We start from the raw sequence: 16,840 nt of genomic DNA, 5'->3' as shown, positions 1-16,840 counted from the left end.
GCCCTCAATCAGGAAGGCGGTGACCACCTTATTCCCATGCATGTTGTCCCCTTGCTCATGGCTCCTACCCACAGCCCCGCTCAACCCATGGATCTGTCCCAAGCAGGTGGGGCAGACCCTCACATGAACAGCAGTGCCAGGCATATATGGACCCCAGAGCACACTTGCCTCAGTGCCAGCAGGCTCCGCACAGCCAAGCTCCCATGGCCACCAAGGAGAAGCTATATTTGCAAAAGTGCCCAGTGGAGCAGAAAGAATGTCCCTTGCATAGTACCTTCCCCTGCCTGCACACAGCCCAATGTCCCAGGAGCAGTCCCAGTGATAAGGCCCCTGCTGCATGCATGGCTTGCTCTGGCAGCAGCAGAAGCCAGTAATGATCCCTTTGTTGCTGAGCATGATGTCCAGTGACCGCTTCCTGGAGCTCCCTCCACCTCCCCTTCTCACCACTCGCTGGAACCAGTCGTCTGCCACAGGCTTGGGCCAGCAGTAGGGCGTGGTGACCGGACTACATTCACTGGGTGCCCTGGGCACGCGGCCATAATTATTAGCTACAATGACCAAAAATAGCCGATAATGTAATTTCTCCTTTTACCAGTGCTGAACCAACAGCCAACTGATATATCGGTGCACCCCTATTTCTTAGGATGATATCCTTTATTGGACCAACTATGAAGTAGTGTAAGAGTGATGTTGTAGCCATGGTGATCCAGAAATTATGGAAGAGCTAAGGATTTCTTACCAACATAGAGCATTTGCAATATTCCAAAATGATTAACGCAGTTTGAACAGCATCTTGGATACCAGTTAATTATCTTCTGCAACAATGGCTGTTTCATGGATTTCTTAATTCATTACAGACAGAATAAGTGTAGTGATGGAGAACACTTGTTTGCTATACATTTATACAGCTTTTATTAGCCAGACAGCTAGATTCAAAGATGGTGAAACCAAGACATTAACTAAGTAATTTTTTTTAAGTCAGGATATAAACCAAAATGTAAAGTTTTAAACTTATAAAAGCAACAAATGATATATGTAAATTAATTTGCTGCTACAAAGACTCATGTTCACATCTGCTCATTTGTTATTCATTTAGGTCTTAAATTCATAATTCTGCTCTAGATAAAATAAACCACGCAATAGTTTATTACAACTTCACATGAATGTCCTGTTTCCTGGTGTTCATTATTGTTTCCAGACACAGTCGGATAAAGAGAAACAAAGAGTGATATCACTAGTTTATTTTATAATTTCAGTGTTAGCTTTAATTACATACTAAAAATGGTTACTAGGATACCGTGTGAAATTTACATTCAATACAAAAAACCCACTAGCTTGTGATTCATAGTGCAATCAAGTCAGTTTTCAAAAAGACTTCATTCCCCTGAAGTACAGCATTTGTTTAAAAATCACAGATGTTAAATATGTTCCCCCTCCCCCCCCCCGCAAAGGATGTAGCCTTTTAGTACATTAACAGCAAAACTAGGTCTATTCACCTTGAAGAACCCCGTGGCTCTATGCTCTTCTATTTTCAGTATAATCCATTTTTTTTCATACTTACAGGAACTTAATACATGCACCATGACAAAAAAGGGAGGAGGAGGGGGAATTTAGTGTCAGTAGAAACAGCAAACCTAACACTGGGGAAGTTCTAACTCTATTAACTTCAGAAAGCTAAACTGGCTACTTTAGAGTGATAGTTGGGAAGAAAAAAAAATAAAAATCAATTCCACTATGTAAGTTTACAATAAGTAATACTTCTAATTCTTTAAAGACAATTAGAGTTCTAAACAAAATAAAAGTTTCTTCTTTCTTTGGAGAGTTTCATATATATTACATGAACACACATCTAACATGAAGAAACATTGTTATGGGTTCCAAGATACTGATAAGAAAGGCAACTCTTACATAAAACTGGAAGCTAGTTAAAAAGTTGGTATAGTCCGTTAGCAGTTTTTATTTTCCCCTTGAGAAACTGATAATCTAATATTGCCATTTTAGTAGCAAGCATGTCACACCTTCACAATCATTACTATACAAAAGTGATCAAGGCAGCTGTCAAGTCTGAGAATCTGATAACTGAGAGGTGGATTTCATGCAATTCCAAAACAAACCTGTGTCAGCTGAATTGTTATCATTAAAAATTGAGACATTCAAGCAGTTACTATTACCTTGGAACGGTCCTGCTTCTGTGACTCCCTCTTTGGTGTTGTCAGAGCCATGAGATGTTATTTTGGTTTCAGAGAGTCCAAGTCCAACTGGTAATGAATGTTTCAAATCCTTGGAAACATGCGAATAAAAAGGAAAATTCATGCAAAAACCCAAATAAGAAAACATTTAGGCATTACATTATCTTGTGCAGATCACTTTAAACTATTCTGTCTGTGGCACAAAACCTCATTTATGGTGGAATGGCATTCTATTATGATGCATTAGGGCCAAACATTCTTATAAACCTGTTGTAGTGTTTACAAAATACATCAGAGATTAAACTCTTTTTATTCACTGAAGTATATGAAAGAAAAACTCTTCCCTCTATAATGTCAATTTACTGAAGAAGTTATTTAGGCACACAATACATATTTAGCTTTATTTTTCAGTGATTAACTCCTACAAACATCTCACGAATAACTGGGAACTAGAAGCCTCATGACCCTCCTGTAGGCTTGTTCACATGAGAAAAACTAAAATAAACGATTTTGCAACAGTTGCCTATGTAGACACTCACACTCTGCACTGAGTACCTTTGTGCAGTTTAGTCCACCTTGAAAAGCAACCTAAGCTGCAGAAATCAGAGGGCCAGATCCTATTCCCCCCTGCTCAAGTCCCTAAGAAAAACAAACAAACAAAAAAGCATTAATGCCTACATTTGTAACATGTTATCATCTTATTTTAAAAGACAGTCACAAAAAGCAAGAGCAAGACTAGCACCTTTTGATTTAAATGCTTTATGGGACTCGAGCAGAATGAAGTAGGATCACCCTCAGGCAGTTAAGAGGTGGAACAAGATCCGGTCCTGAGTATCCCCTGGGGGACAAATATAGAAGGCCTGCTATTAAATTCCCAGCCTAGAAGGGGTCGGAGTAAAGGAAGGGTGGAGGGGGAGGGATGGCAGGAAGGGCAGGGGAGGGAGTTACAGAGGGTTTTTTCCACAGGAAAGCCAAGACAAAATTTTCCCCTATTTATTGGATATGTAGAGCCAAATACATCTTCAAATGCTTTGTTCATGCTTATCGCTTACAAACATCTAACATGTTCACACATATATTGTGAACACACTAGATGTAGGCAAAAGCTAAAATGGATGAGACAAAAAATACACAACACGTACACCCAGATTACAAGACAGGGAAACCTGTGGTATAACATATCAGAAACACTTTCACCTTAAAAAAAACAAAACAAACCAACACATTAATCAAAATGCTTTCCTGGTTAGCCTTGTGCCTAAAGTCCTGAGCACCAGATCTTCTTTCAGCTTCAAGAAACTGACCTCCACCTTCACAAGCAATATAGGTTTATCTCAACTATAAAATTCTTAAAATTCTGTTAATGTATTAAAAGACTGAAGGATGGTTCTGCTTTTGCAAGGATCACTTAAAATAATATCCTGTAATCTATTCATACATCTGACTTCACTGCATTTTTAAGTTTACAACTAACAAACTTTTTAATAAAAAACTGCAACCATATAAAGCATGAATCTTTATTAGACAATACACCATATTTGCACATCACTAAGATTTTTATTGTGTTTTAGAAGCAAAGATAAGACTGTTACAGTTCTAGCACATGTCTGAAGGGCAAGCCAAAACCTAGATTCTGTCACTGTCTTCACTTCAGTCTGTTTAATGTATGTGAAAAGGATTGCTCTTGTGCTTCTACTTGTAAGAACAACTTCTGGGACTTTTCCTTGCGTCAACAAATATTAGGAAAGTATCAGCATTGGTCTAAAAGTTAGCTATGTCTTCACTCTGATTTTCAGTTAGAACACCTACCTCCAGCTACATATAACACCATTTTTGGTCAGAAGACAGCCTAAAGTCATTGTTAACAAGGCCTGAAGATTATTTTCAACTGTTGTATTTAAAATTTACCAAAGTTCTTTCTTGAATATCTTATTCACAAGAAATTTAAGACTTGGGTAGACCAAAACTACTTAAGGATTCATATTGAATTTGAATGGTTTGGGGCATTTTTTGGTCTAAATATTTTGCGCTCATATTTTCAAATGGATATATTCTGGGGATTCCTCCAATCCCATTTTTAATTTTTTTTTGCTTTAAAAATTCTAAATTCCAAAAGGATAAAGATCTCCCAAAAGTCAAACTCTTAGTTTCCTCTAAAATGAAATGTTTGCTGTTGGCATTTTTCAGGACTACCAGTGAATCAAAATAATCGAATATTCATACAACTTTAGTTATATTACTACAAAACATTAAATGAAGACCAAAGCCAGATATAAACGAAGCATAAGTGAACAATGTGTTTTGGACTAGTAATAATCCCTACAATTGTATCCTCAGAATTCTCTTGCTACCAACAACTGAAAAAGATTAATCTTTACATTCAAGTCCCCAGCTGTGTTTGTGAATTTGGTAGTTAGAAAAATCATGTTTGACAACTGAAGAAGTAAAAAGAGGAGATGGATATAAATATGGAATTCCACTTTCATTTTTATTTAGTCACTCACCAGAGGATTACATTTTAAAACAAAACCACTGAATGGAGTTGCTTTTCACTGAAAATAAGGGATTCCCCAACCTTCCCCATTAGCTGCCCTTCCTTCATGAAAGGAAGAGTAAGTTTTTGGTCACCTGACCTCTTCCACTTCTTAGAATAAGCGACACTGTGCATTGTAAAATTAAAATTACTCCTGTATTTGGAGGGCAGGCAGTGAAAAAGAACAGAGAAAGCATTCACACTATTGCTAATTGCTAACTTGGAACGTTAACAGAATAGAAGCTAAGTTCATTTCTTTTCTCAGGCTTTTCAGAAAAAAAGGGTGAACCAAACAATATTTGTACACTCAGAGTTGGAATGGTTTCCCCCTACCCCACCCGAACAATCACTGTTTTGTGATATTGGGAACACTGATGATGTTTGAATTACTTAATCATATGAGCAAGACCTCTCTAGAGCCACAAATAGATGTTTTACTTTATATAAACGTAAGTGCCCACAAAGTTAACAGGAAAGGTGACAAGAATATTTAATTTCTTACTGATAGACTGGCATTAGGATATCTTATGCTTTTGTTAGGCAGTAATAATTCATCCAGATTCAATTCATGAGATAAATGTGAAGGTATATCAGGCAGGATGTGTGAAAAGCTTGATCTGATCAAGTTCTTAAGGGGTAGGGCTTAATATTGTTTTTATCTTAAATTTAAGACATAGGAATGAAATCTAAATAGGAGCATGTAGAAACAAGCACACCAAGTCTACTTCTCAAAAAGTAACTTAATTTTCTATAGTATAAGCTATATGCCACGTACAGACATGCAGATTCTCCTAAAAGAGTTGCTGCCCTCCCAGGAGAAACCATGGGTGTTCAGGATATTTCTTCTAGAGCAAACATGGACCAGTCCAGGAAAAAAAATAACACAGGAACGACCAGGGTTAAAATTCTAAGAGAGTTTCTCTTGGGAGACAGAATGTCTGTACATGGTCTTTTCTGAGACTTGCCATGGTACAGTCCTCCAGCACCTCAGCCATTGTCCTTTGTTCCCACACTTCCCAGGGAGACTGTCACTTGTTGGACTTTTACTAACAAAGCACGGAGCAAAATGTACCCCTTTCTCAAGAGAGGAGACACAGGCTGACCCTGAACAGTCTGGATCAGCCAATCAATGCTGCCCTGTTTACTGCTGCCATCTGTTTTCAGGCAGACTGAGGGAGTCTGCAGAGTACACCAAGATGTGTGCACAGGCTGCTCATCAAGGGTTTGGCATAAAATGTCTGTTCAGGTGCCTCTGGGTAAGTTTTTCTACTAGGAAAACAAACCTGGAAGACTTCTCCCAGATCATTTTGACATAAGTATGCAGCCTTAAATAAAACATTAGCAAAGACCTCAAAGTTCTGATACTGCACATGAATCTTGTGATAATATTATTTAGTGACCAGATGAAAACATGAAGAAAAACTTTTCCTCCTGAGCTGACAAGTACTTAATTATCTCTTTCCCTATCAAATATGACAGTTCTAAGCTTGGGCAGGGGAAGAAGACAGTAGTTACATAATTGTCTATAGAGTGTCAAAGGCACAAAATACAAACAGGTGTTAGACGCAGCCATGCTGAGTGATAGCTATACTTCTAGTCAAACCTGCCATGAACAATTTTACATCATGATGATGAGTCATTTTAAGTATACAAGCGTCTATGTCTGCTTTAGGAAAAGATGTTATGTTTAAAGTTCAGAATCCAAATTAAGCCTCAGTCACTTAAAGGTGGACTTTTCAGAAGGGCCCTCCACTGACCCAGTAAACTTGTTCTTGAAAAGAACCAAACTGATGAGAAAATAATTAAGTCAGGGTGGAAAAATATTTACAGAAGCTAAATCCTTGCTGATCTGGAATCTAGGCCATGCACATGAATTCTATGTAACAACTTGGAATGAGCAGGCTTATATCTGTTGACAATGTTGCCTCAGCTAGAGAACTGTTCCCCATATAGGTGGGGTACATAGTGTTACCAAAGACAAACCAGGGAAAATAAGACTAGTGGCAAAAAAAAGACTCCTTTCAAGGTCATCCTCAAAAAAAAAAAAAAAAAAAAAAAAAAAATCAACCTGGGTAAAGACAAAAATCACCTAGGCAAATGACTCTTTTTGCCTAGCAATGCCAATACAAATTAATACATTTCCTTAGATGTAGGAACTAATACTTAGTTGCCTAAAACAGGAAGTGTGTGATCCACTCTTACGAGAAATTATTACCAGATTATTATCTGCATAGAGATCAGATGCAGAGTTTTCTTTTTCAGAACCTGGGGCTTGGATGCTAACAAAAGTCTTGGATACTACTGACAAGGGAGAGACATCATAGGAAATAGAACTGTGGTTGCAGAGTGACACTACTATCCTATCCACAGGAGATTTAAAAGCAGCCGTGATGGATATAGGAGACTGTGCAGGCAATGAGAGAGTCTAGGTCGAAGTCTTGTCAGAACACAGTACCAGTGACCCCAGTATATACGGCACTGGTACCTGTGCTACCAAAAAATGGTGTGGGCATTATTTTATATATCTACACACACACACATACATACAAATACATTTTCAGAAGGCCTCTCCACTGACCCAGTAAACTTGTTCTTGAACAAGTGTGTACACACACACACGTGTGTATATATAAAATGTGTGTGTTTGTGTATCTCTCTCTCTCCATGGCAAGATGAACCTAGACAAAATATCATTAGCTTGGTTACAGAACGCAACAAAATGAGAAACAGGCTGCCAGGAACTAGTTTATTATTCTAACAAGAAGTATCTGTAAGAGACCATGCCTACTCAAAACGCTTTCACATGCCCTCACTTTCAAAGTTGCTTCAGTTAAGATTAGCCAAATGGAAGATGGGTCAAGCACGTATGGTGGATGCATTTTTATCATTACCTTGTTCTTATCAATTCCTTTATTAAGCACATATCTGAATTGAAGTAAAAACTTAAAATGTGCTATTATTGCCCCTCAGCAGGCACAGCAAAGGTTTTGGTTCTTGTCAGGTTATTTCCATTAGGAAGAAAATCTGATCATATAAATTAGGTATTTCTTGAGTAATTTGATTTATTTATCAACACACACAGTGGAGCTTTCCTGAGTAACTGTGAAGACAAGCCCTCGGGGCACACTAGGAGTGAACACAAAGGGAAACTCAAGAAGTATCTGATTAATTTGATCTACTCAAGACAGTTTAAACCCACTTAAAAATTTGGTTAAACTTAATTTTTTTAAAAGCTGGCATTGAAGTTATTACCTGGAACTAAACAAGGTTTATCAAGAGTTAATCTGCCTTCAGTGCATTTAGAGCAGGCATTTGCATTGGTTTAAATGGATCAATTTACAAACTATTCAGTGCCACTAAACCAGTGACATTTTTCTACTATAGACTAGATCTAAAGTGATGACAGTCAAGTTTTGCAGATGGATCTCATAAAGAATGTACATGGTTAACAGTTCAGGAAGTGCTAACTGAGGTGAGGACTATGGTCCTGAACTGAAGTACAGATGTCAAGACTGTATCATTTCCCTACAATGGGGAAAAAAGCAAGGGAGACAACTGTGAAAGAAAAATCAGATCTATTAAGTTGCAAAATCAATGTTGTAGTACTATTTCTGCTAAAAATGGTAAATGTCAATAGTTTGGCACTGACAATGAGTAAGTATCACAATTTGCAGCCAATTAACAGCATAAAAATGGGACAGTATTTTAGTTCCATGTGCTACTTGGAGGAAAGACAGAGGAGGAATGAGAACTAGCACACACAAATACTAAACTTCATTCAATTTAACTGGGTGACCATGCATTGATGACTCGTTAAAGCAGGGGTGGCCAACCTGCAGTGCATGTGCCACAAGTGGCAGAGTCAGCCTCTTTATGTGGCATGCAGCAAATCAGGGAAGGAGCAAGGGAACACAGCAGCAGATACAGCAGGGTGCCAAAAACAGAGCAAAAGATTGGGATGGGAGCACAGGGCAGAGAACAGAAAGCAGCAGAGGGCAGGGTAGCAGATTGGACAGAGAAATCTTAGACAAAATTTTCCTTTAGGCTTTGGACAAACTTTTCAAAACTATGTAAGTCTTATTTTTAAGTCACATGGGAATTTAAAGCATACTGATTTCAGCAAGGCAAAAAATGTTGCTACTCTGTTTCTTCCTCATGTCCTGCCCTTCCCTCACAGTTAAGAAACTCGGTTGCCTTTTGCCCTGGTTGATATTCTCAGCCCACAACAATGCCAAGTCAATCCAAAACTCCTGACTGTAAAATCTTCCTCTCCTCCCACTCCAATCACCTACCTTTTGCATCCTACCAATCACCTTTTGCATCCTGCATAGTTTTCTTACGTTGATATCTTTTCAAGCTTTTCTCCAAAACCACGATATCTTTCCTTACATAGATCTATGCTTCATTTTCCCCCTACACTCAATCCAATCCACTTTACTTCTTATTCCCCTTTGCTTCCTTTCTTTGTGGCTTCAGGTTTTTCCACCCTGGTATTTATCTTATGGAACTCCTCTCACATCACATCTCCTACATATTTCCTCTATTCCACCTCCCATCTTACAGGCCATCTTCCCAGTTAAATCTTCCCCCATTCTTACTATCAATAATTCCCACAGCCTTCTTTCCTAAGCTGTCAGAAGTACAGCCCTTTGCAGCAGTAGACTACCATGCAGGTTTTTGTGGTTTGATATAAGAAAGCAAAACCAGTTTCCATAATAACAGATTTCCTTTAAAATTTATTTCTAGAGCATATGAAGACAAGTTAAAATACAGCAACACCTTTATGACAGAGTTTAGTCCTGGAAACAATGATTTCAACTGTCCTTTACTCTGGTATTTGTTTGAACAGAATAAACTTTATTTGAAGCAATACATCAGATATTAGCATTGTATTAATTTGTTAAAAGACCGGTGTGGGGGGGGGAGGGGAAGTCAAGTAAATTCAGCCATTTAGAACTGGAGGGGGGTTCTTTGGCTGCATATTTCTGCATGATGCTATATGCAGTTCACTGCATTTTAATATAAACATGAAACAATTACTATTTTATATTATTTATAATTATATAATTATAATTATATATTATTATTTTACTATTTTATATTATTTTATTTTTATTCAAAAATACATATGGAGATGTAGACTGTTACTGCTCTGTAAAAAAATAATTCTAATATAATAAAGGGCTTAGTTTGTCTGCCTGTCATGCTTCTGGCCAACTGTGCATGCGCCGCCAAGAAGGCAGGTGGCAATTGGTTGCGCAGGTCCAAGTTTGAGCCACTGCTGGGGAAGTTTGTGGTGGCAGTGAACACACCCCAGCCACCCAAGCAGTAGGGCTTTCCCACACCTCCTGCCTGAGGGTGAAGGGGGGGGGTCACAGTAGCAGCACCCCCCCATCCCAACACCCCCCCCAGAACAGTTGGAAGGGAGAGGGGGGTGGCAGGGAGGGAGGGAGGGAGGAAGGGGATTGGGGAGGAGAAGGGGGGAATCACAATGGCAGCTGTTCTCAGAGCCAGGAAGGGGGAGGGAGGGGAGAGAGAGAGAGAGAGAGAGAGAGAGAGGTGAGCGAGAAGGGGGCCCTGACAATAGCCAGCAGGGAGGGGGAGGCCGCGGTGAGGGAGGAAGGCTGCGCGGACCCAGGCAGGTGCAGGGAGGCGAAGGAGGCGGGGGTCATGGTGGCAGCTGTTGTTAGGGCAGGAAGCAGGAAAAGAAGGAAGGGAAGGATAGCAGGGAGGGTCACGGTGGCAGTGCACCTCCCCCCCTTCCAGCCCTGACAACAGCTGGCAGGGAGGGGGAGGCAGCAGGGCAGGAGGAGAGTGGAGGGGAGGGGAAGGAAGAGGAAGTCCCACTGCAAGGCAGAGGCAGTCAGGGGGAGACAGCCCCTGCACTGGAGGCTGGAAGAGGAGGTGGCAGTGGTGGAGGGAGTCTTTACATCAGGGGTTCCCAACCTTTTAAATTGCAGACCAGTAAACCGTAGACCCGAAGTGCCCACAGACAGGTCCGCGGGCTGACAAACTACAGAGCTGTGGCCAACTCTTTTTTATACTCAGTATAAAAAAGGGTTGCTCTGCAGTACACTTCATTTCTGGACTTCCAGTCCAGCAGCCAACCCTTCACAGCCCGGTGCCATGTAAACACGGGGCAGGGGGCATTTAAATGCTCCCTGAAATCTATCATTCTTGATGGGCAATTTGCTAGTATTAAAATAAAAATCAAGCGCTAGTTTTGCTTGTGCATGAACAGAAGTAGATCTGTGTATCCACTTGCACATCCAAGACCAGATCAAGGCCCCAGTAAGTGCCTGATGGCAGTTTGCTGCTACAAGAACACACTTCCAGAGCAGAAACTAGTTGTGACAATAGAGTCAGCCCTCAACAAAAGCTTGCATCTGCTAGATCTTTATTCACTCTGCTACCTGGGTCAGAATCCTAAATCCCAAAATTGCAGGCAACCATGCAATAGACATTTAGTCCAAAAAAGTCCCATCTACTGAGACCCTCCCTGGATGTCAGGGCCACAAACAACCTCTAACACCATACTACACACTTAGAATCTGTAACTGTTTTATTTTTTTTTCTTCTGTATAACTGCCGCATGGCATTCTCACATTTATGTAACCTTGAAGTCTTGACTGTTAATCAAAATGAGCGCTTTGTACTTTTCTCCGCTGGCATTAAGCTACACACGCGCATTCTGTAAATTTCATTTCTTATCTAGAAGTACTATTTCTGCAGAAATGAAACTTATGTAGAAAGTCTTCCTAGCAATTACTGTGTAAAAGAAACTATCCTATCCCTGTATGCTTAGCTTATATCATAGTTAGTGTCACAGAGGCAGTCCAACCAACATCTATAAAGAGGCAAAGAAGCAGGAAACAGTAGAGACGACAACTGGAAAACTCTGTAGGCCTGATCACCCTGCAGACCGGTTCTCAGCCTCCCCGCCTGGGCATATCCCAGCGAAAACAAAGGCCTCGAAAACCCGACAATCGACTCACCTCGTTACAGTTTATATTCTACATCCCATTTATGAGCTGTTGACCAGTTCTGGGACTTATGGAGCAGGCAGCCACACCTAGCATTGGACTAGTTCCAGTGTTGGAACGCAAGGGCTGGCTCTGGAACTCCGTGAACCAACAGACCCCCTTTGTATCCGGCATGCTGTAACTGAAGAAACATCGGAGACTCCACTTCTCGACTGCCTCTCATCGTAGCTTAAACAGCATATCTATGCTCGCTATACTTATATTTACTGCAACTTCGTTCCAACCCGCCTCCCCTCTTATTCGTAAGAGGGTGAGGCCAGGTGAGTGAATAAAACCTTTTGTTTTACCTTATATCTGCTCTGTAATAACTTCTACTACTAACAACCCCTCTCAATGAGCCGTTGACCAGTTCTGGGACTTAAGGAGCTGGCAGCCGCACCTAGCATTGGACTGGTTCCAGTGTTGGAACACAAGGGCTGGCTCTGGAACCTCATGAACCAACGGACATCCTATAAACTTATTACAAAGAAAACTAACAACTTACTCTAAGTCGTCTACTTGTGCCAACTCGGCGAACCTCAAGGGCGGCTATAAAGCTACCTCCAATCCCGCCCCACAAGCCGCGCGCTCGCCCACTCCGCAAAGCCCGCGGCTCCCCAAGAGGTGCCAGAACCGCTAGCCCAGCATTCCGCCACAGAATCTTTAGTGAAATGACAAATTCCGAACCTCAAGATGTTACAGTCACAGGAAAAGAGGACGCAAAGACTATAAACATAGATTCATTTCTAGTGATTTCCCTCTACAGAAATTCTAAAGAAATTTCTCTCACTAGAAATCATTCTGGGAGAGGGAGCAATACAGGTTTTTAGCCTGCAGCTGCCCCCCTCCCTTGCCCTCTTCACAGGTCTGGGGAAAGCACAGATAGCAAGTTACACCACTTCCCCGGGTACAAGGGGACTGGAGTAGCAGGGCTGTGCACACCAGCTCCTCTCCTACCCCCCACCCCCCTCCAAATTTCAAAGAAAACACCTGCAGCCCCGGAGAGCAGAAGGAACAGGTGGCAAAGCCTCCACTCTGTTTCCCAGACCAGGTAGTCCCAGGTATGGGGAAAAGGTGGGGAACACTGCCCCACTGCTGGTCCAGAAGAGGAGGAAAGCAGCAAGGCAAAGCTCCCAGCCAAGTGCAGCCCCGATGCTTCCATTTCCTTCCAAACCAGACCAGCATGGGAACATATAAAGCAGTGGTTTTCAACCTGTGGTCTGCGAATCGCTGGAAGTCCTCAGACTCCCCTCCCCTGCAGAGGCCCGCTCCCTGCTGCCGCCTCCAGCCGCACTCTGCTGGGCACAGCCACTGGAGCTGGAGCCCGCAGCTGGGGACAGGCGGGGATGGGCTATGCTGTTCTAAAGACTCTGCATAGCCCACACCTACCTGTCAAGTTTGTAAAAACATGTATAGCCTGCGGGCTATATGCATGAAAATACGGTACATCTAAAGGGTCTGCAAAAGATGACTAGGATCAATCAAAAGTACATGAATACCCACACTTAGAATTCAATGGGATTCACACCTCCATCTGAAATTTCCAAAGGTGTCCACCATTCGAAATATTTTAGGGGGCCACAAATGAAAAAAGGTTGAAAACCACTGAGGAAGCATTTGTTCTTGCAAGAGAAACTCTCAAAGAGAGATTTTGTGGGCTGCAATCTGGAAAAATATTCTCTCAGAAGAGGTATGTTTCCCAATGGAGAAAATGAACACATGCTTATATGCTTTTCATTTCTACAGGGAAAAAGGCAATACACTTCCAGTAGAAAATGTAACAAATCTACATGGCTTAATTCACCACCAATGCCAACATGCCACACCCCTCCTCGCAATCTTAGGCCATGCAATAATGGTACTTGTTATGTATTCCTAACTAATATGCTCAGAGGATCCTATGAAGAGGATCACACAGCATATGCTGCAAGAAAAGGCAAAAAAAGCCACACAGCCATAGTATTCTCACCTGGGGGAAAAATTCCCTTCTAACCGCAGATCCATTTATTTCCAACACCTGTGCAAAAATCTGCCAGGCACCCAAGACGTTTTCCAGCACCACTCTGAGCATTGGCATGGCCTGGAAAATGTCTCAGAACTTGTTCTGGTCAGTACCTGATGCTTCAGAGAGAAGTGAAAACCAGAAGCCAAACAGTATTTTCAAGGGGTAAGAAAATTTCTTCCTGGCTCCTGCAGACAGCCTTAAAGCCTGGGATTAACATGGTATAATGCAAGACAAGTATTATAAGGATCTTAAAAACCAAAGAGCAAAGAGGATTAACATAAAAAGGAAACCTAATACTCAAACTCTCAGACTGACTTAAAGTGGGCCTCCTTAATGGCACATACAAATCCTGTAATACTGGGCATTTTTACATGTGTTCCTGAGAGCCTCTCTAATTAAAGCACCCACAGCGTCTTGTGCATTCAGTGTCCCATGCTTCAAAATGGCGATGGGGATGCTTCAACTAAAACTTGTTTGACGAATTTTAAAGAGTCCCCGCTGCCATTTTCAAGTGCAGGGATGCTGAATACATGTGATGCTGAGGCTGCTGGAGCATGCTAATTAGCACGCTCCAGCAGACTTGATTAAACAGAGTCTTGATACAATTATGACTCGATTAATCAAGTCTGCTCTGAGACATTCTATTTAGATTGCGTTGGAGAACGCATCAGGCACGTGTATAGGTGCCCATTGTGTTTTACCCCAAAACCACTTTCTGTCAGTTCAACTTCTGCCAGTGGATCCTGACATCATCAACAAAGTCAAATAGCCCTACACCATCAGATACCTCCCTCCCATTCAGTGCCACAGAACTTAACATCTCCTTTCAACCCCTTTGAAGGAGTAACAAAACCAAACAAACGCCCAAAGCCTCACATAGTAGCAATTAAAACCCTGTATCCTAAAATAGCAGCACTTCAATTAATTTATCATGCTCAACCTTACTTCAGGTTCCTTGCTCCTCACTGTTTTTCCAGAACTTCATTTTTCAGATGACTGGAAATTAGAAGGAGATTTCTTAACCTCAATTAATTCATGAACAAATTGTGTCCAGTTTATCTTACACAAGTATTACCCTTAAACTTATAGTTCTTTTCTTTCCCTGTAATCAGTTCCCCAGACATATTTATGGAGTTGTCATGCCTAGTCTCAAACCTTCATTTTGCGAGGCTAAATGAGCTAAGCTCTTTTAACTGCTTCTAAGACACATGAATCATTCCTCTCACTATACTAGTAGGCCCTCTCTACATCTTTAATTAAATGGTGTTTTTAGAGGTGCTCCGCTGCATACACCCCCAGGGGAGGCATGGGGGGCATGTGCCCCCCGGGTCTGTGTGTAGCGCAAGGGTGGGCTGCCACAGTGCCGGGCTCTTCCTGGCAGGGGACTGGGCTAGGACTGCATTTGGGGCACATGGCAGCACTGGGAGGGCGGGCTACAGTTTGTCGTAGCCCCGCCATAGCTCCCCCCTCCCAGCACCACCATCACCCGCCCTGAGCACAGCCCTGGTCCAGCCCCCCCCCGTGGGGAAGAGCCCGGTGCTGCCCCCGGCCCCAGTGGCAGCCTGCCCTCACCCTGTGCACAGATCCAGGGAGCATGTGCCCCCCATGCCTCTCTGAGGGATGCATGCAGCGTTGGGAGCCGCCTCTCCCTACACCCCTCAGATGAGCCACCTGCACCTTTCCCATGCCGCGCACTGGCTGGGCAGTGGCTGCCTCTGCTCCAGCCCCACTCCCTCCTTCACTGCAGCAGCTTCTATCTGCACCCCCACACCTCCTCCCCATCAACAGACTTACCAGCTGGATGCTGCTCTTCAAGCTGCCAGGGTGCATATTGGCAATCAGATTGGTGTTGGCTGATATGGCTCATCAATAATTGGCCATCAGTATCAACCCAAAAAAATCTTTATCGGTGCACCCCTAGTGCTTTTTTGTTTTAAATATAATAGATCTAGCTGTCCTGATGTATCATTTAGAACAGGTTCTCCACTTTTTTTGTACCAGGACCCATTTGTAAACCTGAATGGCCAGACCCGACCTAGTACCCCTCACTCCCAACCTGTTGCCCCTCTGTGTGGGGCAAGGGGTGGCTGCATGGGACATAGAGAGGGGGGCAGCAAGCTGCCCCTTGTAGGCTAGAACTCTTAACAGCCTGCAAGGGAAAAGGCAAGGTTTACCACATTTTTTTCCTTTAAAGGAGAATCCTTTTTTAAAGTTTGTTGATCCATTTATAAAGTTTGTTCACAACCCTTTCATATATTCTTGTGACCCACTTTTGGGAACGCAAGCCATGGGTTGAGTTAAATTGATTTAGAGTATCTTACCAACCCTTTGTACAGTGGTATGATGATTTCCCCCTCTTTAAAATATCTAACTTGATATCCTAGAATTGCACTAGCCTCTCATGGCTACACCACACTACTAACTTATGACCATCCTAAAACTGATCAATATACCCAGATCCCTCTCATCCTCTCATTTCCAGGCTATGAGCCTCCACCTTACATCCAATGTTTTGGCATCAGTAATTCAGTACAAGACTTTGCACCATTACATTTTAATCAATTTCTATTACTCCCCTCCACATGGTTATCTAATTATTTCTATACAATAATTCAGTCTTCGTCAGTATTGCCAATATTATTCAATTCTGTCATCCACAAATTTTACACACATACACTTGCTCTTGCATCAGGGGTGCTTATTAAAAATCTTAATCCAGGATATATCCAGATGACTGCATTTTAAACTATTCTGTTAGCATAAAGGAATTCACAAAGGTATTTTTACTAAGAGCTCACAACCTTTCAAGAGACTCTGGTAACCTTCTAGTGCCATTAAACAGATACCTTACAATTCACATCCGAAGCATCTATACCTTTGAAGTGCACATTAACAGCATAGTCACAAAAGCTCAGAAGAACATATCCAGGGAGACAAGAAAAAAGGTGACAAATTGGAGATAAAAATAGTACTTGTTTTATACCTTTCTACTGGATTGTCACGTGCATTGTACCAAACAAAGTTTCATTCCTTTTGACAGCCACAATCCCTACATTCTTACCCTGTGACAATAAAAATGCCTGTGAACATA

General features: G+C 41.9%; 1 protein-coding gene across 11 annotated transcripts in view; it reads right to left on the bottom strand.

Moving 5' to 3' along the window:
• ARFIP1 (ARF interacting protein 1) overlaps positions 1-16,840 on the bottom strand; it is a 90,960-nt gene that overhangs the window by 40,035 nt on the left and 34,085 nt on the right. For all 11 annotated transcript variants that reach the window (XM_090036410.1, XM_090036413.1, XM_090036414.1 and 8 more), the window contains one exon: positions 2,172-2,280. In XM_090036410.1, the coding sequence (XP_089892536.1) occupies positions 2,172-2,280 (109 nt within the window). The remainder of the gene's footprint in view (positions 1-2,171; positions 2,281-16,840) is intronic.

Source organism: Crocodylus siamensis, chromosome 2 (genome assembly GCF_052110815.1).
Source record: "Crocodylus siamensis isolate JL-2025a chromosome 2, ASM5211081v1, whole genome shotgun sequence".
NCBI classification, from domain to species: domain Eukaryota; kingdom Metazoa; phylum Chordata; order Crocodylia; family Crocodylidae; genus Crocodylus; species Crocodylus siamensis.
This window is presented reverse-complemented; position numbering and strand designations above follow the sequence as displayed.